The 27,408-nt window shown below is 42.2% G+C and overlaps 1 protein-coding gene across 2 annotated transcripts; it reads left to right on the forward strand.

The window, feature by feature from the left end:
• On the forward strand, positions 1-11,021 carry arrdc2 (arrestin domain containing 2). Of its 2 annotated transcripts, XM_034583762.1 has the most exons (8): positions 1-184; positions 955-1,209; positions 7,586-7,803; positions 7,908-8,010; positions 8,113-8,369; positions 8,464-8,626; positions 9,172-9,335; positions 9,631-11,021. In XM_034583762.1, exons 2-8 carry the CDS (start codon positions 957-959, stop codon positions 9,682-9,684), a joined length of 1,212 nt encoding a protein of 403 aa, XP_034439653.1. In that variant the 5' UTR covers positions 1-184; positions 955-956; the 3' UTR covers positions 9,685-11,021. The 2 variants fall into 2 exon arrangements, with proteins under 2 accessions (XP_034439653.1, XP_034439652.1); XM_034583761.1 differs by lacking the exons at positions 1-184; positions 955-1,209 and adding an exon at positions 5,645-6,053.
• The last annotated feature ends 16,387 nt before the right edge of the window (positions 11,022-27,408 follow it).

The raw sequence follows: 27,408 nt of genomic DNA on the forward strand, positions 1-27,408 counted from the left end.
CTGAACCATTTGTGTAACACAGTCGCTTTGTTGATGGGCGGTTAAACGTTTAAAGGGACGTTATTTTCAACAGTCTATGGTTTAGAGCCGCCACCGTTTATAAAGGCGCCGGTTTCCATTAAACGTCGTCGGAGTTTGATTTTATTCGCGCAGTGAACTTCGTGAATCCACTTCGCTGCTTCAGGTGAGTTCAGACACTTGAGTAACTCAACGCTCACGACAGCCATTTAATAAAAATACGTATTCCCGGTTCTTAGTCCTGATTGGCTGAAGCCTGCGCTCTTTCGTTTATGAAAATGAATCACGTTCATGGTGAAACGATGTAAACGATATTATTATAATATTCACAGAAAACAATCCACAGTAAGTGGTGCAGCAGAACTACTTTTCCCGGCGGAAGAGTCGAGCACGATTAGTGTATCATTGACATGATGCTGTCATTTGACCTTACGTGTGTATCAATGCGCAGTTCGAATTTGTTTAGGAATCATGACAACATGATAATAATTGAATGTGTTTGTGTAAATATTGTGAGTGAACACATGGCGTGTTGTAAGTCACTGTAAGAGAAAGTGTAACATTTATAAAACAGAAGAAAACACTTGTAGCTGCAGCATGCACTGACAGGGCTGGTCCTAACAAGTCAGGGGCCCACCCGAGCAGAACCACCCGACCCCACCCTAAAGGCCCCACGAGGAAAAAGCTTAAGAATATGTTCAATAAAGTTTCGGTTCAATGGCAAGTGCACAGCGTTTAAGAGCAGCCCGGCCAAAATATTTAACGTAAATAAAGGAATTCACACGCATCATTAGTATGTTTTGGGTCCCCTGGTGTCCAGTGAAGCCATAAACAAATGACGACATAGTGTGTGGCCCTTTGCGTTATGTTTTTACAGCAGCTGAAAACTAGCTCTGTACAATCCTAACACGGTCGTCTTCCCGTCGTCTCTCCCAGGAATGATGCTGAACCCCATTGAGTCTTTCACGCTGGAGCTGGATCGTCCTGACGATGTAGCGTTCACTGGCGGTGAGGTGGTGTCGGGCCACGTGGTGCTGGAGCTCTGCAGGAACACCAGGGTGCACACCATGACGTTGCTGGGCCGAGGGGTGGCCACTGCGCACTGGGTGGAGAACATTTGCATGAACTCCGTCTATTACGACTACACCTCCAAGATCAGCTACTTCAAAAAGAGGCAGCATCTGATCCGAGGTCAGTGGTGAAAGCCTCAGAGGGGTTAAGTCCTCTGAACGCGTAATATACAGTTGACTCTGTGTTATAGCTTCATCTGTTTGCAAGCAACCACACAATCCATCCTGCAGAGTGAAATGTGCATTGATGTAACATTTAAATAATTCAAATATCTGGTATTGCAAATATAAGGTAGTTGATTTTAAAGCTAGTCATAAATAGTTCTATTTTAGCCCATTAAATACATTGTAATCAAGCGTTTTAAGCGGGCAGGGTCAAGCAGGGCCAGTCTGGTTCAGCTGGGAAGCATTGACTGGGGTAACATTAGGCCAAAGGAGACTAGAAATAAACATGGCTATTTAAAAATGCAGAAGAGCCCTGTCGCTTCTTTATAAGGAGGGACATTCGTATGCTGACATTCCCGTACTTTCTTGTGATCTCTGCCAGATTTTTGTACGATATTCTAGCGTTCCCTGTGTAGAGTAAAACTGCTGATGTGCTCTGTCGTGTCCCAGCCGGTAGATTCAGTGTCTTGTAGTTGCTGCAGTTTTCAAAATGAAGCCAGCTGGTCCTAATGTGTTGCATGGAAACGCGGGGGAGAAATCAACCCTGGCTCATGCAGATGTGTTTGCCAGATAACATGATTCCTGCAATCAAACCAAATTACCACTAGTTCTTACTTTGTGCTGTATTTAGGGTGTAGCCCTGTAAAGTGTGTTATTCCCAGACAGCAGGCAGCTTCGAAACAGAGGCAGAGAATATTGGACATAGTGGCTGAGTAAACAAATTGAAGACAGTGGTTAATGTTTGATTAGATGCTCTGTAAACGGTACATCGAGTTTGTTTCTTCAGTTGGGTCGGACTGGTAAATATGAATGAACAACAGATGGACAGACTCTGACTTTGTTGTTGCTTTAGCAGAATTACATGCAGCCAAACTAATTTCAAAGAAGTCAAATCTAAAATGTCCTTTGGTACAGTTTATTGTTTCCTGGTCATTTACAGGTGCATCAACTATGCACGGTGGTCGAAGGTGCACGGGGGAGCTTTTCTATATTCAGACTAAATCATACACTGAGACTGCAGTAACACATCACCCATTAACTTACACGCTCTACCTAAGTCCACAAGTATTTCATTTATTAACTATCCATCATTTTCTAATGATTGTTCAGGTTTTAAAATACTGAACATTTTCACAGATAATTACCAGTTACCATCAGTTAAAATCTTTTTTTTCACACTGTCAACTTAGATTCAGAAAAGTAAACACATAAATTGAATAAAAATGCATAAAAAGGAAAATCTTGGTATTTTTGTTTGACAAATTACTAGTGATGAACATTTTATTACTATCATCATATATTATAAATAAATATCATGATCTTTACATTACATTTCATTTAGCTGACACTTTTATCCAAAGCGACTTACAATAAGTGCATTCAACCATGAGGGTACAAACCAGAACAACAAGAATCAAGAAAGTACAATTTCTTCAAAAAAGCCAAACTACAAAGTGCTATAAGTAAGTGCCATTTAAGTGCTACTAAATTGTTAGTTTAAACTTTTATTCAAGGTATAGTCGGAAGAGGTGTGTTTTTAGTTTGCGGCGAAAGATGTGTAGACTTTCTGCTGTCCTGATGTCAATGGGGAGCTCGTTCCACCATTTAGGAGCCAGGACAGCAAACAGTCGTGATTTTGATGAGTGTTTAGCTCGCAGTGAGGGAGCAACAAGCCGATTGGCTGAAGCAGAGCGGAGTGAACAGGCTGGGGTGTAACGTTTGACCATGTCCTGGATGTAGACTGGACCCGATCCGTTCGCAGCACGGTACGCAAGTACTAATGTTTTGAAACGGATGCGGGCAGCCACCGGTAACCAGTGAAGGGAGCGGAGGAGCGGAGTAGTGTGAATGAATTTAGGTTGGTTAAAGACCAGTCGAGCTGCTGCATTCTGGATGAGCTGCAGCGGTCGGATGGCACCAGCAGGCAGACCTGCCAGGAGGGAGTTACAGTCTAGGTGTGAGATGACCAGGGCCTGGACCAGAACCTGCGCCGCCTTCTGAGTGAGAAGGGGGCGTATTTTCTTGATGTTGTGCAGCATGAATCTGTAGATTCATCCTGGAGGATGATCTCTGTGTAAAGTCACACACACCATGTGGTATTAGATCCATATCTATGTCTACAACCCTTAATAAAGCATCACATGATGATATGTGCACTAAAAATCACACATTTACATTTAAAAAATGCAGCCTGTGTTGCTGCGGCAACCAGGAAAACAGCATGGGTTTCCCCTCAAGCTCCGGCCTCTTCCACCTTGCTGCCAACTTCTGATGTTCATTCATTTCACAATGTTGTGGCACAATTTTTTTTACTGTAAATGAATTATTGTTTTCCACATCACAACTTGTCAGTTCACTGTGCAATCTTCTTCAAAGTGGGTTAATATTTGTTTTACAACATCGTGTACTTTGGAGCTCCTCTGGTAAACACCGTGGAACTCACGCATGTTTTCTTCAGTCTACAGCAGCGGCTAACATGTTTTAAGCCATGATTAGTTTGACCATGGCATTGGCACAGCGGGGGCATTTATCAGGCCCATCATTCAGCGCAGGGCACCACATGTTCTCTGTCTTATCAGATACCAGGGGGCCTCGGCAGGGTCAGCTGCTGCTCCCAGTCACCACCAGGTGGCGTGCAGAGCTTTATTTTGACCCCAGGCCAGAGCTTTAATATATTTTCAATAGAAGCACTTTGCAATTTCGGCTATTATATGCAGGCATGCATGTGCTATTATATACAGTTAGTAGAGACTCTAGTATGTGATATCCAGTGAGCTTCATCTAATTGTCTTTTTTCAACTTTGCCCCACATTCACACACACATGTGCTGTAACAGCATCCTGGTTTTCCTGCAGCTGTGCAACACTGCCTCCACACCGCCAGCTGGTGGCAGTGGATAGCTAACCCCTCATCCCTGGGAACAAAGGAGTAAACAACTTTGTTTTTCTCAGACCAGACTTGATTTGTGCATGAACGCGTTTGACCCAAATGAAGAGAGAGACTCAACTTAGAGATGAGTGTCTAGTTTACAGATTACTGAAGAGTGAGGAAGTGTTAGAAGTTAGTTCAAGGTTTTGAAAAGACTGCATGGGGAGCAATGTTTCACGCATATGATCCAGTTGTAAAAGTTTACTTTGAATAGGGGCTTTTATTTCTGTGCAGCCAGTTTCGTATCCCTTTATTTCTGAAGATAGTGTAGTTGTTTTTCAGCAGGGGATCTGGTGACCATCCATTGCAATGCTTTTGTGCATAGCTGTGTTTTTTTTCCATGTGTGCAGCAGCCCAGGCGGTGTAACAGCAGACTCAAAGCAACGCACAAGACTTGGAGTAAACAGCTTTGGTCTAGAGCAAAACTATTTTCCTCTGAGCTGTGCAGGGAGGACCTCTGCCAGACTGAGGCCTGCTCAGTTGGTCTGTTTTCTTCTAGGAACCTGTAACCATCAATCATCATCAGCCCTGCCTGTTTTCCTCTCTGCTCCCTCCACACCCAGTATGCATGTTTATTATGCTGCGTTCACACTCAGTCTGGAAATATGGGCGCTGTGAGAAGAGCTACACCTAAGTGGCTCAGCTCAGATCGTGAATAAGTGTTAAGGAAGTGGTCATTTTTCATGTTTAAGTTGTCACAATGCGATTAACAGCTGATAAGGAGTCACGGGAGATGTGACTGTATGTGCGTTGTGCTTTTAGTTTCATTTTGAATTATGGTTTCGCTTTTTGTTCTGGCATCATGAGGGGGTTTTGCTCATGGCATATGTTGAGACATGTTCTGGGGTTCCTGTAATTGTTGTCTCTTCCTACACCAAGAGGGTTACCTGTAAAGGTGATAGTCAAAGTTTGATTTGTAAATGAAGGCAAGTGGACGGATTGACGTTTTTTGTACTTTCTTTAATGATTCTTTAAGCATAAATACACCATAAAAAAACAACACAAACTAGGAGTAGTTTCAAACAATCAGATGGTTGACGGTTCGATCCCAGTAGCTTGAGCAACAACTTGAGAAAACTTTGCGGCTCTGGCTTTTCCAACTACATTGATCTCAAGACTTTACAGCCCATTCAAAGTAAAAGATAATTACAATCAACCACCAGCAAAATGGAAGAACCCCGATGGTGAGAGTAAATCCATATTGTGTATTTGTTACATCTGATCAAGCAGTGGGGCAATAATGCATGTATTTCAATTCAGACTTAAATATCTGTTGCATGGAGATGCGTGTGCGAATGACAGAATGGCAAAACTGTCTCGTTTACCCCCGGAGAGGTGAAGATTCCGTGCCCCGGCAGAGCGCCTGAACGCAGCACCGCCCAGCCTTCAAACCTCTCCTGAGGCCTTACATAATAAATGTACAAAGCCCCGCCCACTTCTGCAGGCTTCAAATAGGACTGCGGGCCTCACAGAGCTGAACACTCCGAGCTTTAACAGGAGAAGCGAACACATCTGGACACTTTAACGCACTGAGGAAGAAGAGGTGACGAAAAACTTCTCCTGCAAATAAAAAACGAACAACAAAAAAAAAAACAAGAATGATTTTCGACAAGTTGAAAAAGTTGGACATCGTGTTCGACTCCCCGGAGCTGGACTGTCCCCCGGTGTTCAGCAGCGGGGACGTGGTGTCGGGCCGGGTGGTGCTGGAGCTCAGCGGGGAGAACAGGCTGGACTCGCTGAAGCTCCACGCCGAGGGCTTCGCCAAAGTGCACTGGACCGAGTCCCGGTCCGCGGGCTCCAGCACCGCCTACACGCAGAACTACAGCGACGAGGTGGAGTACCTGAACCGCAGGGAGGTGCTGCTGCAGGCAGGTCAGTCCACGGTGACGGGACAGGGGGCATCCTCTGCATGGAGGGGACACACACACAAACAAGTTCTCTCGTTAGGGCCAGTGGAACAGTACTGGGAGTGTTTGATATGACTGGGGACACTGGCCAGTTGTTTGGTTACTGGGGATCGTGTGTTTTCATGGTTTATTGTGGTAGTTAAACTTGTTTTGGGGCTAATAAGAGGTTGTTTATGAGACGATTTATAATCTTCTGTATAAAGTTCACCGATTCTCAGTGAATGAAACAGAAGTCAAACATGCTGGTTTTATTAGTTATTTCAAGGGATGATTATTTTCTAGTTGAAAACTTCCTTGAAGGATTCAGAAAAAAATGTCCCACATCCTGTCATTTATTGACTTGACCCCTTTTTGCTTCGGTTCTCTTTGTTATTTTCTTCTGCCATTTGAGAAGTTTAGTTGTCGATCACTCCTTGATGTGCAAGTATTTAAAAAACCTCACTGTACAGGAAGAAACCTAAACTCGGCTCCAGCAGCTGTCTTCACACGTTACTGTGAAATATCCGTTGAAAGGAAAAGTCCTGATATCAGACTTTTCCTCAGTCAAAGAAAATCCTGAGTTGTTTTTCTCCAGCGACACTTGAGACCGAGCCTCTGGTTTCTGTCTTCATTCATTGGGCGCTGGGTTGTTATGGTTTGCAGTGCACACAGGAAACACACAGCCAGGCCTCTGTCCATTTTTATGGTGTTTTTCCGGCTTCGTTGGTCTTTTTTGACAATATGCATGAAAAAAGCAATTTAAATACACACAATATAATGTGTGTTAGTTTAGTCTGTGGTGTGTGAATAAGTTTTGGAGGTCTTCCTGGGGGGGAAAAAAAGTTCCCAACAACCCACTTGACCCATTAAGAGGATTTGACGGTGACAGAATTGTAATTTGAATCAAATTGGAGCTTGAAGTTCACAAAGGGATGAAAACACACTTGAGTCTGTTAAACGCAAACACGTGTTTCTGGACCTGTGTAGCAAGAGAGGGAGACAAAAAACAGAGCAGTGGAGACGGTCTGTAATACAGCTTGAGGAAAAACATGTTCTCGCTCAGCACAATGGAGCAAGAACCGCCCCTCTGAGCAAGCACAGAGAGGCCATGTGATTGCAGAGAAAGACAGAGAGATTTCTCTTTCGGCAAAAGTCACGCTTGAATGATCTATTCATACTCCACCATCGAGTCGACTTGATTTATATCGATTTCCAGACAATAGAAGTCTTTAAAAAGCAAGTTTGCCCCCTTTGTGCAGAAAAGTTTTATCTGGACTTTACCTCCAGGCATTTGCTTCCTTTCTTGTGCTGTATGAATTTCCTTACACAGAATCAGATAAGCACAGATTAAGAAACTTGATTTCGTTGTGCTGAATTTCCTTATTACTTATTGCTCTGTGTCCCGACATTAACCTGGCAGCAACAAGAAGAGGCTGGTCATCAAGGGGTTGAAGTCCTGTTGTCCTAGAATGCAAATTGCTGAATGTGTTTTTCTTTTTTATTTCCTCTCCCCTTCAGATAACGGTGATGTAACCGTCCTTCCCGCCGGCAGACATGAATATCCATTTAGCTTCCAGCTGCCAGAGGAGACGCTGGTCACCTCCTTCGAAGGGAAACATGGCAGCATACGTTACTGGGTCAAAGTGAAGCTACACAGGCCCTGGGCCTCTGTCAAGAAGCTCAAGAAGGAGTTCACTGTCATTGAGCCCATTGACATCAACACACCAGCCTTCCTGGTGAGCACCTCAGCCCTCACTGTTCATCAATGTTTCTTTGCACCCCCTCATTGTTTTCTGGGCGTTTCGGAGGCACTTGCTCATTGGGTCTCATCATTCCTCAGGCACCGCAGGCTGGAACGAGGGATAAGATGGCCCGGGCATGGTATCGCAACTTTGGACAAGTGTCAGTGACGGCAAAGATCGACCGCAAAGGCTACACACCAGGTAAGAGTCCAGCATCTGAAACGACACCCTCTATAAATATGTTTCTTGCTGACCAGATTCAAGTAAAATCTCCAAATTCTAATTCATTTCTCCTCTGTGCAGGTGAGGTGATACCCGTCTTCGCGGAGTTCGACAACTCTACCTCCAGATCAATTGTGCCCAAAGCCTACATCACTCAGACGCAGACGTTCATCGCCCGCGGCACGATGAAACAGAAGCACTCGGTGGTGGCCACATTGTCTGGCGACATTGTGGGCGCCAAATGCCGGGAAACTTGGCACGGACGCGCCATCAAAATCCCTCCCGTGGGGCCCTCCATCCTGCAGTGCCGCATCATCAAAGTGGAGTACATGCTCAAGGTGAGCCGAGTCAACAGTGGCTGTCAACGCTGTGTTCCCTCTTGCTATTCACGGTGGCTGGATCCAACAGTTCTCTGCGTTTCCTTCCTCACAGGTCTGTGTTGATGTTCCTGGAACGTCAAAGCTGTGTCTGGAGCTGCCGCTGGTCATGGGCACCATCCCGCTCCATCCCTTCGGTAGTCGGACCTCCAGCGTCAGCAGCCAGTACAGCGTCAACCTGGAGTGGCTGCGAATGGCCATCCCAGAGCAGCCTGAGCGTAAGTGTCTGAAGATGTTTGAATATGTGTGGATCTAAATGTGCAAACTCCATTTTTCTTACTTTTATAATTAAAACAAGGCAGGCACCAATTTGTCTTGATTTCCATTGTGTTTAGCAAACAAAGGATTATAAATTGTTGTTTTTTTTCACTCACTTGGCTGAACATTTAGTGCTCAGACTGGGCAAATAAACCCATGATGGTCTTTTGCACCATTTTAATAACTTATAGACCGTGTCAAGAGATATTTTCACTTCACTAACTTCTAAGAGTTTGTGATCCTGTTCTTATTTTAATTTTTATGATCCTTCCACTGCCAAAGTATCACTGGGTCAGATGCCAACATGCAAAAACAAACAACGGTTTCGATTCAGCAGAGAATCATGCTGGATCAAATCGGTGTTTGTTAGTGCAAAAAGCAGTAAATGTTATTGGATTTTCAAGCGTTTTAACTGCACTGATGATGACTCGGCAGCTTTGTGTTTGGACCTGTGCTGTTCAGTCGAGTCCGACCAGTGGACTAATCCTTCCTCTTTCCCCTGCAGCTCCTCCAGACTACAGCTCTGTGGTGACAGAGGAGGAGGCCGAGCAGTGCAACAACAACACGGTGGTCTCGGAGCGAGCCGACGACCTGAGTGGGATCCTGGAGCGCCCCCTCATGGCTTTTGTCCAAGAGTTTCGCTTCCGACCTCCGCCAGTGTACTGCGAGGTGAGTCACCAGATGCTTGGAACGACACCCCCCCTCACCCACAGTTTACTTTTGATTAGCACATACAAGAGCTTACAGAGATTTTTATTGTGCCGATACAAAAACATCCTTTACGGCACTTTTCCCTGACAAATAATCTCTTGAGATCACAGCTGAGTTGTTCAACTGTATCTTCATGAAAATTAATCTGTGGGTGTAGGCTGAATAAAGGTTAAATGTGTTATAACTGTGAATGTTACCTCTCACTCAACCTTCATCTTATTTGTCTTTTTCTCCTTGTTTTTTTTGCCTATAGATTGACCCCAACCCTCAGCCCATCAACATGAGACGTCGCTGCATGACGTGTTGAACCATGAGCTCTGCCTGAAAGTCAAGCAACTGAAATTAATGAAATGAATCAAGAGATTTGTCTTCGCCTGGATTACTTCTCTCTGACAAACGGTACCTGGTCCCACCAAGCGTTGTGGCGGCAGACCGGGGTTCCTCGGAGACGTCAGGAGAGAAGGAGCTCGCAGGACCTGGCTGTCGGTGGAGGAGCTGCCACTTTGTTTCCAGTCCATAAAGTAAAGTGGACGCTTTCCTGGTCTGTCGAGGGGTCGGGAAGCCACTCCTCCACATCAGTTCCTGTCCTCCCCCAAGTGATTTTTTTTTTTTGGCTCAAGACAAAGTGAGCTGCAAATACGTCCCAATCAACGATTCCCTCACGTGATGAGATTTTTGAGATTCAAGGGACATGTTGGGGGGGGAAAGATCACTTGATATTTGTCAGGTGCAGAGTTGGAGTTGCAACAGATGTTGAAAAAAAATCATCTTTGAGTGGCGTGAAGAAAGAAGTGCAATTGTTGTCTTCAGTTTCCACTCCCCTCTGCCTGGTTACACAGTAGACTTTAACAAACACATGGCTATCTATGCATTGTGTGACCGGACGGCAGTGGGCCTGTGATGATTTATACTCTTGTTTAAGCTCATACTGTATCTGAAGGTGTGAAGGTGGAGAGACGATGACGTATTCTATGCATGCAGGTAACAATATGTAAAAGGGAAAAATACCTATGCCTTAACTATCTGCAGCGGGAGATTGCATGGGAGTTTCAGGGAGTCGTTCTCTCATAGCGTTGAATAGAACTTAATGTTTTCTGAAAGAACTTAGAACAAAAACGGTTTGGACTGTATGTGGATGAATTCCAAGTGAAGTGTTGTGTAAATGCAAAGGCTCAAGTGACTGAAGTGTCAGGTAGCTGTGGTTGTCGGCTTTAGCACAGTTAAATAAAAAGCAGTAGGAAGAGCAGTTTGTGTGTGTGTGAAGCTGCACGAGGCTCATAGATTACCTCTCAGCTGCTAAACAAGAGGACGAGACCTCTGAGCCGTGTGGCCTGAAGCACAGACGGGAGCCAGATGCCTCGGTGCTCCGTCAGGCTCATGCACGGTGCGATGCTCGGCGCTCAAGTGGAGCCTTAAGCTGGAGATGCCACTGAAGCGCACGGACAAAAGAACATTCCAAATAGACTCGAGGATTATGTTTTTCTCCTCAACTTCCAAAAAAAACTGGTCTTCGGGGTCAGCCGTGCGACTTCCTTGGCACGCACTGAAAAAAAACGAATGTATTTTTATACAAATGCAGTTGTTGATTTGTATTCTTGCCAAAGTTTTGTAATTGTTTTTTCTAATAAAAACTCTTTTAATGGATGTTTGTCTCCGGTGCTTCCTTGGAACCTCGGCTGGTATGTAAGCTGTACACTTTGTTAGGGAAACAGTGGAGGGACTCTGTCTGGCTTGTTGCGTGCCAGTGATTGTACATGTTCACTGGTGTGAGTCAAAACTATAATAATGCCAAGGGCAGCCCTCACTGGAGAAATGAGTCGTTGGACCAAACCTACAATTACCGACATAAGTGGTGTCTGCGACAGCTTCAATATTGTGTAACTAGCAGTCCGGTTTTTCTGGGTGTGATTTGAAGGTCATCCCTTCAAATCAACACTAATTTAACTGTTACATCAGTGGTTCCCCAACTAGGGATCGCTGCCCCTTGTGGGGGGTCATGAAATGATGATGATCTCCATGAACCCAATACAATATCAAACCTTTAGAGATGACATAACTAAGCCATAATTGTTTTGTTAAATTTAGGATAAAACCATGCCAAAACTACACATTCTTTTATTTGCAATTTCCCCTGAGGTGATTATGACAGATAAGTCACAGCATCAACTGCAGCAGGTTGACTCACGGTAACACAATATACATTACAACATGTGCACCCCTGTGTTACATTAAGTTCAGCAGATGCATGGATCCAGATGTCAGCTGTTTTCTGCCACTTGTAAACATGTCACACATATGAACTAACAGTGAATTGTACATAATGTTACACAAAGTTAAACATGGTTTAGGGACAGGAGGAAGAAGTTCTTGAAAGAAGGCAGAAGAAACTGTCTGAAAGTAGAAGGACACGTGTTCAGTGCGGTGCTGTGGAAGTGTGAAGTCACTAAAATCTCATCTAAAGAGAACACTTTCCTCAAATTAGTACTGAAATAATTAGTTGGGTACTTGATAATTCAATCCTCAACATATCTAATAATAATTTATTTAAGCCAAACTACCAGATTCTGTGGTTAAGGTTCTTTAATGTGAGGATTTGCTGTTTGTCTCCTAACTATGACAATGATAATAGTAATAGTAACTATGTTTTAGTTCATTCACAATGTGCTTGTGTGAACACTCATGATCTCACTCCATCAACAGAGTGGCAGAGAGAGACGAGAAGAAATAAGTTAATGTTAAATAAAGTTAACCCCCTTGTTCATTCGGTAAACAGAGAAACACAAGAAACACTTGAAGCTTCTCAAAGGTATTTTAAGGATGAAATAAAGTTTGAATTTTAACTTCAACTTAATGGACTGAGGTTTAGGTGAAAATCAAAGGGTCGGTTCTGTTCCTCAGACAGAACTTCCTGTATTGTATGCAGCATGATCCATATATTTGTATGGGACTGAGTTGAACGTGAGCGCTGAGGCGTCTGTCACCCTGAAGCTTGACCACACAGTGAACCTGTGTGTTTTACCTGACGGGAGTTGAAAGAGATGATGTGAGACGTGAGCAAGATGTTTCATGACTTTGTTTTCCACCATGTCTCATGTCTTTTATGCGTCACTGGTAATTGATTTATCAGGGTTTATTCCAATGAGTCATTTAACCTTTTAGATATTTTATTTTTATTTTCTACTGCTGTCAAACCTGCCTGTCTGGTTATAGTGCGTGGATTTATAGCTCAATTATTGAGTTTGTTATACAGATACTGTATTATACACTGTGTTTGCTTGAGTATCTATCAGCCTGTAACAAGAGGCTGCATGCAGACTATATATAGAACAGTGACATTACTTTACACAGGCCTACTATTTCATAGAGGAGGTTATGTTTTCACCCCTGTCTGTTTGTTTGTTGGTTTGTACGTTTATTTGTTTTTAAGTTACCAGAAGATTTCCACGAAACTTGGTGAAATGATCTCGAATGGGTCAAGAAAGAGTGACCTTCTAGTTAAATGCTAGATACTGCTGTTAGATCTCTGCTTTAATCTTTTCCATCTAACTCACATAGTTCATTAATTGTTTAGTTAAATTTAATCTGAACCACAAAAACATTCCACGGAATTCTTGTGAATGGTTCCATAAACAGATTTCATCAAAAACACACAAGGGCTACATTTACTTTATCCTGTTATTTGCAGCTGCAACTATAGTTATATCGGGATAATTTAGTTTTGATAATAATGTTACAACCTCCACACGACAGAGGATCCTGTCAAATGAGAGGCTGCATTTATTTACTAGAAGACTTTTAACATTTGAGTTACTGGTCACACTTTTTAAAAGGCTGACGTCCTATTTTGGAAGGAAACACATTGTAACCTACATACCTCCGGTCTTGCCTTGAGGTGTCTTGTGGCCCAGTTGTAAGGTGGATGTGCACAACAGGTCTGTTTGAGCACCTGTTCTCTTGACCTGACTAAAATAAAAGACTGTATCTGAGCCTTAATTCAGAGAGGGATATTTATTTTTTACCATTAAATCAAAATGTAGAGCCATCAGTCCTTTATATTATATTTAATCCGGACAACAAATAGAATCTTTAGGGATACTCAGATAATCAACAGAAATCGGAGCATCCTGTTTTAAATCACGTGACAAAAAGACTGTTTCACCACCACCATTTCCTCAGAACTTAAGGAAGTTAACAGTCACATGACCTAAATAAAGATAATCAGAATACTCATTTATTTGTATAGCACCTTTCATACAAGAAATGCAGCTCAAAGTGCTTTACATAAAATCTAGGTAAAAACAAAAACATGTAAAAATGTTATTCATATAAGAGAACAGATCAAAGTAACATAAGGACATGTTGAAATTACCTTTAAAAGAAAAGGAAATTCAAATAATAATAATAAAAAGATGATGTTTTTTGCCTTCTCAAACTGTTTCGGACAAGTTGAAACTAGTGCAGCGCCAAAGTATCACCGATCACTTGGAAACACGCTATACGCCTACAAGAGTATTAGTGAGGTTGGGCCCAGAGTCACTGTTCTGGTTCATAACAAAGGAGTTGGATGGGGTGGGGTGGGGGGGTTAGCTGGTTGTAGGTCAGGAGGGCATTTTCAACAAGGACTTGCAGGAATCCTGTCCTGCAGTCATGCAGCTGTCATTTGGGAAAATACTGTACAGTGACTTGAATATCCACTCAGGAGAGACGATCCAGGGTTCTTGTCCAGACATTGTTGACAGGTTCCTGAACACCTCGGTTGATCATGCCACCACACACACAAACACACACACACACACACAAACACACACATAGAAACACCCAGGGCGACCCCAGCACAAACAAGCGCTGGAAAATCACAGACAGCATCACGGACCAATCCACACGCACATGCTTAAGACTTAATGACCACGTATCGAGTTTCAGACACAAGACTAACTGCCCCGACAAGTCAGAGAAGCGTGTACTTTTTAAAAACATGGCTTTGCTGATCGGACACTTTGGCGAGGCAGTGCAAACAAGTGGATGATGGGGTTTTCACAGAAATGAGGAAGTTCCTGCAGATCTCATCTGTTGTGGCTTCGGGCAAAGACGTCAAACTATGTTCCTGTTTGTGAGGAATGAGCAACATTCCGAAAAAAACTGCCAGTTGTCCGTCAGAGGTTTTGCAGACTCATCATATTCTTGGAGACTGTGTTATTCATCAAGTTTTATCTTCTGATCCACAGTAATTGAGCAAGATCATTAATGACTTAGTCAGACTTCCTCCTGGCAACCTTGACGTGTCGCCGCTGCTCAGACGTGTCCTGACGTGGTCTGTTTAGTGTTTAGTTTTATCCAGAGAAGAAACAAGTGAGAGCGATGCCAAATGTGACCTGATAAGACTCAGCGATGCTTCTTTGAGACTTTACAGATATGAAGAATTGCCAGTCAGTTCATTTACTGTGGGGGAGTTTGGTATCCTTCATGCGTGTCCTTGATTTTCTGACTGTTTGCCAACCACAGTGTCTTGAAATAATAATAATATATGCATCACAGTGCATCACAGACAACTAATAAACAGTCTGTAGATACCAAAATATCCAGTGAGACATTACAAGGATTATTATGAAAATATATTAAAAGACCAATACTGCATATTAAAGATAAGAGGGCATCTTGGCAGTATTTAATAATTTATTAGTAGAACTTCAAGATATGTACGGTAATACACATATGTGCATTTGATCTTTTTGGTGGAGAAACCTACACACCAGGCCAAAGTACACTTAAACACGTTCTTTTCTTTTATCTTTGAGCTTTTATTCATTATATTTCTTTGTTCTCTAAGATGTCTGCCCACATTACAAAGTGTTTACAGAGGGAAATCTGTGGCAGACAAACCAAAACAAAACAGAGCGGTTTCCCGTCAGTGCCGAGGACACATCGTTGGTTTTGAAAGACATCATAAAGCTTTGTTGTGCGCCGCGTTGGAGGAAAATGCAGGAAACATGTTTGTGCGGATTCGTCCATGGCCAAATATGTTTTGTCTCTGGGGACGAAGAATTGACAGTCTCTGTTCTGTCTCTGCAGCTTTAAGGTTTTCTTTTTCTCATCTGAAGGACGTCTATGGCCAAACAGCTCCATCTTTAACAAATGATGTATCTATAAAATTATGCTGCAACGAAAAGTACATTTGTAGTAAACAATTGCTAACTCGATAATGGAACATGTTCTATTTCAATTACTGAAGCACTATATTGGTGTTGCAGTTTAACTGTATGGACATTTAGTTTGTGATCAAGATATGAAAACTATGGTAAAAAACAAAAATATGTATTGTTGGTATTAATAAACCAGAATTATGTAAATCCTGTAAAAAACAACTCCATAGGTCATTTTAATGTCAACAACATAGAGCGATTGCTTAAGACAGCGTCAGTCAAATGTCAGAAAAATGTGTACATCCGGTTGAAAAAGCCACATAAAGACGATTCAACAAAACGTTAGACTTCAACACTGGGGACCAGTATCCACTTCCAGTTCAAACCGACACTTGTTTTTATTTCTCTTAAAGGTGTTGAGGATTTAGTGGCATCTAGTCGAGCAGTTTGTGAGGACCATTTTGGGCATAGATCTTACGGAGTGAGGACATTATTGGAAAGTGAGGACACTTTGTCTGGTGGTGGGGTGGGGGGGACTGGGGGTCAGAGGTCAGCTTCCAGGTCCCCTCCCTCTCTCCGAGGCTTCATGGAAATCAGTGTAACTTTAGAGGACTGACAGAGCCCCCCCCCCGACAACATGCAAAAAAGAACAGCTTTGTTTACGTCTGGCTCCTCCCCCGGTTGCAATTCAGGGTTTCCACAAAATCTATTTGTTGCTTTGTTCGGTTTATAATCTGTCTCCCTTTGTTTCAGGCCTGTGCGATGCTCTTTGTTTCTGAATCCCCGTCGGCACAATGGAGGCTCCACACAGAGCCCGAAATGCATGACGTGATGAATTCTAACAAACAGAAATCAATCTTCAGTATCTTGAGGCACCATCACCACGAGTCCCAGATTACGAGACATCAAAAAACCCGAAAAAAGTGATGACCTCAGACTCTATGATCTCTGAAATAAGCACCTGCCGAGCTTTTGACAGTGATGTTTGGAGCTGGTACCATCGCTCAGTTTACCAGCCTTTGAAAAGTGAGTCAGTTTAGTTCAGCGTCTGTCTTCAGCACTGCTGTTCTATACGAGGGAAGATGTTCAGTATATTGTCTTGTGGTTGTGGTGCGCAGTCGTCAATGGGCTGAATGAATGCACTACAATTTGAGCTCAGACTCAGGCCTGTGCTTCTCCAGATGTAATTTGCACACCCACCGTCTCACATTCATCAAATTAGACCACTTGTAATAATGATGTGTGAGAAATGTGTCTATAATGCAGTATATCTATATCATACACTGGATTAACTGTGATATTTTAGATCATTTTCAGGATCCTTGTGATGAATTATTGATATTTTATCGTGTCTTTGACAGAAAACATTGCAGCTCAATGAAAGCTGTGTATCCTCATAGCAACTTGATGTTTTCAGGTTTGTGTCAATGCATCATTCAGAAGGAGAAGTTCTTCAATCCGTACGCAGGCACTTAACCTTTCAATTCATCTAATCACATATTTTTATGGTGTACATTCATGGTTTTTACTGGACATTAATTTAAATATGTACAATTAAAATGTCTTGAAATTCAAGCTTATATTTTTAGTGTCTGGTGTCTTGTGTGGCACTTTTTGGCTGCATCAATGAATCGTGTGTAGGTTCAGATTGCTGAGGGTGTGACTGTTGGTTCAAGTATACAGTGAACTGGTTGGGTAGTGGAATATTCCCTGTGTGCTGCATGTGTTAAAGCCATATGTTAGCTATTTCCCCTGGCATGCGACGGTGCACGTGGCCAGGTTGTTTTGTTGAAGGAGCTGGCCGCCTGCCAGCAGCGAGAAGGTTTCTCCTCCATAATGTGACAAACATGAAAGCAGCACTCAGGAATGTATTTTTCTTGGAAAGAGCGTAAGATTAGCACATACTGAAACCCGCCTCCGGCTTCAGAGCAGCAAAATAATAGCTGGGGTAAGCTGATGAGACGAGTGCGTTGGGACTTGAACGTATTACCCAATCACCTCCCTTCGAGGGCCAAAAGAACACTATGTCCCACGAAAGCAAAACAAGTCGGATGTAAATACTCTTGAAAGCAGGAAAACGTTGTCAGATATTCTGGGAAGAAGGTTTGAGATAAATTTAACGACTCCTCTGCAGTTTTTATTCTGCCTGCAAAGGTAAAGTTGCTCATTTCAACACCACCGCAGGTTTTAGGTACTTTACATTACACATGTTTCAGTTTCGATTTCAAGAAGCTGAAAACAAACAGAACTGCAGAGGATCTTTGCCTCAACATATTAAAAAAACAAGTAGTGGACAGTAACTCTGATGCAGTCGTCCCATCAGAGTGAGGTGTTTAATCTGCTCATATCAAACAGCAGCTGCATCACACAACAAAGTATTTTATCACATTTACACTGATCTCTCTCTTCTGGGAGAGAGTTGCTTTTCATATGGAAATTTTAGACCTAAAACATATGATCAGTTGGTAAAGTATGATGCTTTGTTGAAAATACTTCACAGTATATGAAGTAATGAAAATAACAACAGCTTGACCTCGAGCCACTTCACCCTTAGAGTAAATCTTGTATGTTGACTTAGCAATGTGATAACACTGATGAGGCACATACTGTATAAATATATTGCAGTTTAACTAGGGTAAATAATCAAAATGGGTTTTTTTGTTCTATTTTCAGTTCTATTTGGTTGACCTTTACTATAATGTTCCATTTTATTGATTTGCTTCACATGTCTTATGTACAGCACTCTGAATCAACCTTTGTGTTAAAAGTGCAGAACAAATGAAGTTGCTGTGCCGTGCTTCGGTCTGCTGCTTAGAAAGAAAACATCACCCATGTCAATAAATTCCTTCTTTATCTCCTAGTTTTGCATATTTCCACTGAACGTCTGGTTCAAATCAGTTTAACCAGGTCTCTGTCTCTGTGACCCTTTGACCTCCTTACCTCCATCATCCTGTAACGCTGATTTATTGAAAGAAGGAAAGTCACTCAATGTACTTCTGCCTGCCGCCAGTGGCTCGGGATAAGGGTGTCAGCCAATCGCCTGAAATGTAAATGTTATTGTGAGTGTAATTTGATTCGGCTTGTCTCTGACTTGTTGTTGCCCTGCGGGCTCCTTGTTGGGAGTGATGTGATCTGCTGAGGGGAGGTGTGTAACTCCCTGCAGAGTAAGGCGGTGGGCGTTGGTTGAGACAAGTGGGGTCGATACTGGGCTGCCCTGCCTGCAGCAACAAGAGCTGATGGAAAACAGGGTAACACAGAAAAACATCAGAAACATTATGTAAGGGGGGGGGACTGAATTCTGTTGTTTATTCTTTACTTTCTCAAATGTTTGCTTTGAGGAGACATTGGGGTTATTGTGGCGTTGTTGTCATATGCTACTAGAGGTCAGTCTCATCCTCGTCGGGTCTCTTCAAGGCACTTTTTATTTAACGTATCCAGATCAAAGCGGCCAAGTGATGAAGTCAGTAGCACTGTTGCCAAAAAGCAAGCAAGAAGGTTACCAGTGTCTGTCTCCACGGGACTCCAGCTTCCTCCGTCCAAAGACGTGATCGAGGTTAGGTTAACTGGAGACTCTGAATTGTCCTTCAAATGATAAGTGCTGATGTCTGTATGTACAAAATGCCCACAGCTCAGCAGCAGCATTCACCCAAACAGACAACAACATCCCAGCGTGGAAAATTGTCTGTTTGAAGAAAACATGTCAAGAAGACAGATGTCTGAACTCCTTTTGTATTGGGAAAAACAATGTATATATATACGTGTATATGTATATTAACTGCTTCTTATTATAACTTCTGATGCTGCTTGTGGAAAATGTTTGGTTATTGTGCCACACAATTTTAGTTATCAGATACAAGTGATTATTAATGTACCTGTTAACAACTGTAACTTAAATCCATGGTGCAGACCAACATATAACGAATGATTCAAACATAATTGCAATAACATAAAATAATGTCTTCATAGGAGAATACATAGTTTATGAATATATATAATTAATCAATATTTCAAATATCGTTCCAGCTGCATTCAAATAGATTATAGTGTGTTATGAGCCATTGTAAAACACTACTTATAAACACTTAGAGTAAAGTTTCATCAGGAGAACTGCTGCTCAGCCAACTTTCTCTTGTTCATAACATCCTGTTCACTACGGTGTCCCACACAGGTCAAATTGTAATCAACTTTATTTATTTATTTTTTGTATTCCACCAGTTGCATCATTTACACAACACATCCCAGCGAGCGAACACATAAACTATCTCTCTGTGGGTTTTTTAATCATGTTCACTTCTCACAGCTAATCTTCTCGTGGCCGTCCCTCGGGAGGAAGGGCCGTCCTGGGCTCTGACGTCAGCCTTTATGGGTAAGTAAACAAAGACTAATCGAGGGAAGAGCTCCCATGTAAACAGAGTTGTTGTTACTGTCAATAGGACGCAGACGAAGAGATAAACACAGGCTGGGGTCAAGTTTGGAGCTTGGAGAAAAGGAGAAGAATGGGAGCAAGAGAATGACATTTTGTTTTGGGTTTCTTCTGCTAGTGTGAGGAGAATGGCCTTCACCAGGATTCAACTTCAAATGCATCAATCAAGTCGTGTTTTAAATCTTAATTATTTGCATTATATTGTGTTATGTTGTCATTAACGTGAATGTAAAGTAACAGCTTATGCAACCTAAGGAGGCATTTTCCCAATTCATCTGGGTGTTGAGGTGATAATCTGCTCGTGAAATGTAAAACGTCATATTATGGACTCAACTTCAAAAAAATAAAATTCAACTCTAAACGTTAGCATGATTACAACAACCCGGTTTGAGTAAATCATGGGAGATGATCAAAGCATTTAGAGCTGAAAATAAATCTCTTGGATCATCTGACTTTATTTTCTACACACTTTTAAAATAACCATACTTTTCCATTCGCCTCATCTTCCATTCGCGTCTCCTCCACATGATCCTAATGCACGGACATGCAATTTTCTACACAATGCTAATTTTATAAAGTTTTAGGGGCTTGTGATTTCAAAGTGGAAAGAGCAGAAATGAATTAAGTATAAAAAGGATATGGAGACGGCTTTCCTGTGCACATGCTTCCTTTGGAAAAGTAAGATCTATAATTAATGGTGTAGTTATCTCAGGATTCTGTTTTGTGTGGACTATGCACTTCTTTACTTTGACGGACATTTGTCAGCTTAGTTTGTTCACAGATAAGAGAAACTGATTCTGTTTTGTGTACATGCATCAACAAGTATATTTGTCTTCAGTGTGATGTGTCTGTTTTCTATACGCTCTAGTTTTAATCCCAAACGATGACTTTTTATTGCATCCTTTCCCACAGAAAACTTGTTTTTCTACATCAGCTATGACCTAAAGCAGGTTCATAACAGAAGAGAAAGTTCTCAGTTCATATTTAATCTTCTTCGAAAATGACCAACACTCCAGTCCTTTGTCTGTGTTAGTGCTTTTTTTTTCTACGTAAAAAAAAATCCCATCTTGATAATATCCTCCACCAAACTCACTGTTAGTTTTCTTTTCTCCAGAGCTAAAGTCCTGAACTGACTTTGCTTGAGGTGACAAACATAAACTTCTGAGGCTCAAGGCTACAATATCAACTTTATCTGATCGTCATGAACCTGCACAAATCTGTTCGTAAGAACAACACAACTCTGAATGGTTCATTGTGAAGAACTCCACTCAATTTATTACTCCGAGAAATGTTTGGATTACTGTGTAAAACATGGCGGCCTCCGTGAGAAAGGACCCGCTACCGATGTAAATATAAAGTTTTTAAATATAAAGGGCCCATTCTAGGTTAAAAAACATCATTTATATTCGGTTTCTGCCAATAGATCCCTTTCACCTAAATCTTACACACTGAGCCTTTAAATGTGAATGTGGGTGTGAATGGTTGTTTGTCTCTGTATGTCGGCCCTGTGATGGACTGTCCAGGGTGTACCCAGCCTCTCGCCCAATGTAAATCTATAAACAGTGAAACAAGAGAAGTTAATTTTCCCAGAGCTGCATTTACTGTATACACATAACAGTGTGTGTTTCATGTGTGCCCACAGGCAGTGTTGGTATGTGCAGCTCCAGGGGACCAGAGCACAGGGGTGGTGCTGCGCTTCTCCCGTTGGCTCATGTGGGATGACGAGGTGTGAGGGGAGGGGGCTCCGAGGTTGGTGGTTGCATCCCTGACTCAAGTCTCAGTATTTACATGTCGCGTGTACTACTGTAAACGACAGTGAGGAAACGTTTACTGTGTCACTGTAAAGTTGTGCAGAGAAGCAGTGGGAGGCTCAGTGAGCAGACACTTCACCGCATTCACAATGCTGATTTATTGAGACTTTTATTAAGACTCTATTCGCACGGTAACTAAAAGTTTCCCAGTCCTCCCTTTCATGTGACTCAGGTCTGTGTGGAAATCTGCACAGAGACTCACTGTTTACGTTGCTCTTTGAATAAATGGATGATCGAGGTGTGAATCCAGCCTCTGTTCATGCCAGTCGCTGGAAGCTACAGAATTTTTTACACTGAGACTTGTATCAGAGAAACATTTTAACTTCAAAGTCTGCAGCTTTCCTGCCCTCAGGGTCCTGATGGTTAATAGTTTAATACAAATGTCCAATTCACTCATTATGCAAATATTAGTTGTTTTCCTAATAACATCTGGGCATAGAAACAAAATTAAACTTTATGTTTTTATGTGTAGAATCTTACAGGACTTACAAGATTACAGAGTGATTATCATCTTATCTACATTATAAAACTAAAAAGTGACTGCGAGGATGTAATAACTTTATTAATCTTTAACTGGGACAGGACTGTGCCTCCTTCACCGGACGTTCCAACTGAATCCATCAGTCCAGTAGCTGACGGAACAGTAACAGAACACTCAGAATATACAGTAGTAGTGGTTTAAAACATAATCTGACAGCCAAAGTTGAAGAGGGACCATATACAATAAGAAACTTTAAATATAAAAATATACAGGTCCTAGGATTGAGCCCTGGGGGTCTCCACACTTCAAAAAAACTGAGAAAAAAAATCTTCAGGTTGTTCAATAGAATGAAGCTGTTAACATGGAACCAGAGATGTCAACACACTGCTGGTGCTTGTTCTTTGGAGTGCTTACAGAAAAGAAGATAAGCTGATGAAGTTGAAATATCAGCTGGGATCCAAAGAAACAGTCACACTGTTACATAAGGATAGAAGAAGCATTTATTGATTCATTCGCCCTTTTAAAAAAACAGGTTTTCAGGGCATATCCCGGGTCCATTGAAATCCTCAAGATTTGCATAGGATGATAGCAGCTGTGTGTGTGCGTTGTTTCAAAGCTGGACCATGGTTTATTATTTCAGGAATACAACAAACTGTCACTGTAGCCTGCCCCTGTCAGAGAGTCACTGTTACATAACTGCATTACTGTCAAGGACGTAGACTCCAATAAGTCATATTCTCTGACCTTGGTGTTTATATGCACTATCTCAGGTGCTTTCCATACTGTGGGGACGTGCTGGTTGTAAACTCGGTTTCAAAGCTATAAAGGTGACTGGTGTGTGAAATTGAAACAGCCTGCGGAGGGAGATAAAGAAAGAGAAAATAGAGGATTTAAATGGTCCCTCTTGCACTTTTCATGCCCTGAACTAAATTATGTCCTGTGTTATTTCATCGTTTTCAAACCGCACACTCACGCTCTATCTTTAGTCTTTTGGGTGAACAGACAACGTGCGGCCTGTGACCAAACGCTGTCTTTCAGTGGCAGCTTCAACACGTGAGTTTTATTGTTCGCTGTACATGCTGTCCTCTTCTCTAACCACAGCTTCTCTCAGCGAGAGGAAGTAAACACACAGCTTCACAAAGTCAACTGAGAAGGAGGTGTCATGTGCTGCTGAAGACAGAGAGACTTTAGACAAATATCTTATCTGTCTTTTCTTTTCATCCATGATCATACAGATATTTACAGAAAGGGGGTTTTAACTCTCACACAAGCTGCAACTATTAATGTTTTAACATGTTAATGTGCACGGATCAAGTAAAAGCAGTGTTATTGTGTCATTCAGACAGAAAATGCATCCTCACAGAGACATTATTCTTTGTCCTGTATACAAAGATGGACGTTGCAAGAGTTCAGCAAAACTGAAGCCAATCAGATGGCGGCATCAGTATCCAGGATATTTTGGTAAAATATTTGGAGGGAGGAAGCGGAGACGTGTTTTTCAAAACACATTCCATCATCTTGTTACATTTCACAACTAAATGGCAGACGGACAAAGTAAAAGACTGGCTGGTGAACACAGTTTAAAAAGCCAGATACTTCCCTCAGACGTTGGTGGAGACATGTGAATTCAAACAAATGTTAAATGTGCTGTGTTTCTGTTGGATATATATAAAAAAAGCTGCTGCTAACATTTCTCAGTGAGGGTTAGAATTGTGGCAATATTAAGGACCATATTTTGATCTGTTTTGGTGCATTTGCTCTTACTAACCTCTGAACCTTGACAACCTCAGTATTCATCTTTTAATGACCTGGGCACCTTGAATAGCTTTCCAGTTGTGGGCATGTTCACCTGACATTTACAGCACCTCGGTCCAGATGTGAAACCAAATGTGATGCTCTGTTCAAACACCCATTCGTCAAACATCAGAGAGGAGAGATGGAGGAGGCCAATGACACAGCTGCCGTGCTCCTTGTACCAACAGCTAAGATTTAGTGGGCACTGCTCTCGGAAAATTCAACCTCAAAATGGATCCCAGATGATATTTTGAAACGTCCTCTGAGTCGGAACACATGTGACAAGTTATGCCTGCTTACATGCATCGGTATTAAAGGGGGGGGGGGGGGGGGGGGGGATACGAGGAAAATGGGAAGCTGGAATCGTGAAGAGAAAACAAGAGTGTGTGACACATTTAAATAGAAAACATATTATGCAATTATCCTGAATACATCAAAGAATGATTCATCTGAGTGATGTTTTCAAACATGTGTGACAGACGTTCATGATTGGACTTTGCATTTTAAACGTTTTTGTGATACCTGCAGTAAAAGATCCATATTGACATCGTATTATATTCTTCTTATGTTCTCGTATTCTCATTTATAATTTCGAAAGATTCATGTGGTCCTTCATCACCGCTGTTCTTGCTGGTGAAGAGCGAAACGAAAAGTGTTCACTGTTCTGAAAGCTGATGATATGGAGATAAGATGTAGTGTTGCAGCAGGGTTACACAGTGCTGCGATTAAAACATGTTTGTGTAATGCAAAGTGTCCTGAGGTGAACACATTGTACACAAACTCAGTGTGGGTGAGATTCAAACTCCTGCCTTAAACTAAACTACACATGAATCTTCTTTAAATATCAACACAAACGACTACAAGAAGCCAGACATGCTTAGAACTTATCACCTTGTGAGATACGACTTGTTATTGTCAAGCTGACCTTGCTAATGTGACTGTAAAAGCAATTTAGGGCCACTTACACCTCAGTTTGCGGTCAGATTATTCTTTAATTTTCATTTTCATTTCAGGTGTTTCCTGAGGGGAAAAAGACAGAAGGAGTTTGTTGTTGTGCATCACGACGGTTACAGGCAATGTCTCCACATCCATCCATCTGTTGTCTACACGTTTTGAGGCTCGCAGGGGGACTGGAGCCGATCCTTGCTGACACTGGGGGCGAGGTACACTCTGGCCAGGTCACCAGCATATTGCAGGGCTGACATATAAAGTCAAACAACCATTCACACCTTACAGGCAATTTTAAGTCTCAAGCTGCGTGTCTATGCACAGTGCAAACATGCAAACTCCACACAACAAGGCCTCAATGAAACCAAGGTTCAGACCCAGGAACACCTTCAAACCACTGTCCACCATGCCGTGCCTCCACAGACTCTGGGAGACTGTGAGTTATTATAGGAGGAATGTGCTTGTCTGGTGAATATTCTGCTGTTAACATGCAGCTGTTTAAATGGCTCCAAACTGCTCCTCCATCAGTGAGGCCAACATCAAGATTCAGGATTCAAGATGTTTATTGTCACACCAGTTATACAAGTATAATCGTGAGAAGAACTTTTGCAGAGAAGTAGCTAAATAGAGTGGTTGAATAAATACAAATATTGGCAGAAAGGTAATAATAGTGTGATAAATATACAGTAATAGAAAATATACAATAAGAAGATGCTGTACAGACATAATAAGAAGATAGAAATATGTAATAACACTGTAATAACAGTGAAAGGCTAAATACTTGTAAAATATTGCACAATTGTTTAATATGTGTGTGTGTTTGTGTTGTATGTTTACATAGTTTGATGAATTGCACAGGGTTGATTGAACTATTTATTCAGGATTCTTATGACCCGAGGAAAGTGTGTTCACCTTTGATCAGAACTGGTTGTTACTGCATCATTAGCATGTTAGCATGTGGTGCAGACGTAGAGAGCTGCTGACATGGCTGCAGACTATTTAAATGCTGCTGGTTTGTATTAAGGGGACAGAACCTCCCCCTTATTTCACTGCCGCTCCTTCTGTATCGTTTATCCCCTCATCCACATGGAGCCTCAGTGTTTGAGAGGGTAACAACAACTGGCCGTGACGTCACGACTGGATGAGTGAGGTGTTTTTGTTCAGCTCGTCCCCCCAGGAGAGGATACAGTGTCAGAGGATTGTTAAAGAGAGCAGGGTTGTTTTCGCAGAGCTTGTGCAGCAACTTCAGACCGAGGCAGGGATCGTACGATTTTATTTAAAAACAAAAAAACAAAAAACGCCTGTCTGGTACTGTTTCAAAAGTCTGTTGTATTTTATAAAGAGCCTAGTAGCAATCAGAGAGAGGCGCAGGGGAAAGAGTGAGACATGTGAGAGCAAAGTTGTGATGATGCACTGCTTTCGAGAAATGTGTTCAAGATTTTATTTCATTATTTCGATATTTGAGCACAGTGCCCGTTCTAAACATATAATCGGCGGTTTTCCTTCAATAAACATGCCACAGACACGTGAAGCGGATAAGATTAACAGTTTTTGAGATCTGTGAGCCACAGAATTGAGATCTTCGCTTGTTAAAACCTTCCAATATTTATTGTACACGTTGTTGGGAATGTGGTAATATTTGCCGTAGTTTGTATCCTCGTCATTCGCTGCAGCCTCCCGTGTTTTTTTCTGATGGCACGTGTTGAGGGGCTGATTCCCTTGAATAACACACTCTCCGACTTTTGGCGAGGGGATGTGACTTTGTGGAATTACGGCCTGTTTTCCACCAATAGACAGGGTTAAACCGAGGACAGCCTCCCCCTTCCCTCATGACCACAACTCATTGGAACACCGGCCTCTCCGAAAACCCACACACAGGCTCACAGCAAACTGCTACTTCAGAGGAAGTCCTACTGGTCCTGTGTCGAAGGGCAACAAAACAGGCTCAACCCCGTCATCCTCGCCTCTCTCTCTCCCCGTCCGTCTCCCCATCTGTTCCCCTTGTCCCTCCTTCTCAACTCTCTCCCTGTTTGTTTTTCATTGAAAGGAAAGCTGAAACCTGTCGGGTGGGATTTTTTTCTTCCTCTCTTGGCCAAGTGCCTGCTTTTATAACCAAGGTGTTGGCGAACGGGGGAGTCATCTTTCAGAAAAACACGAGGTGGATGGCTCGGTCATGGGGGAGGAGTGGAGGGGTAGACAGGCTGACACGGCTGGATCTCGACGTCTCCGTCACCTTTGGATGTTTTCATCTCTCAAACTGGTTGGACGGTGTGTCAGTCTGTCAAAACACATAGTTCTTATCTGACTCTGAAGCCACAGTCACGTCAGCTTGTTTTTCTCCACATTCTCCATGTAACCGATTGTTGTTAAAGTAGGACAACATTTTTTTTTACTTAATCATCTGGATGGAACTTTTCCATCAAAGTGAATCACA

The sequence above is a fragment of the Hippoglossus hippoglossus genome, chromosome 4 (genome assembly GCF_009819705.1).
Source record: "Hippoglossus hippoglossus isolate fHipHip1 chromosome 4, fHipHip1.pri, whole genome shotgun sequence".
Classification (NCBI taxonomy): domain Eukaryota; kingdom Metazoa; phylum Chordata; class Actinopteri; order Pleuronectiformes; family Pleuronectidae; genus Hippoglossus; species Hippoglossus hippoglossus.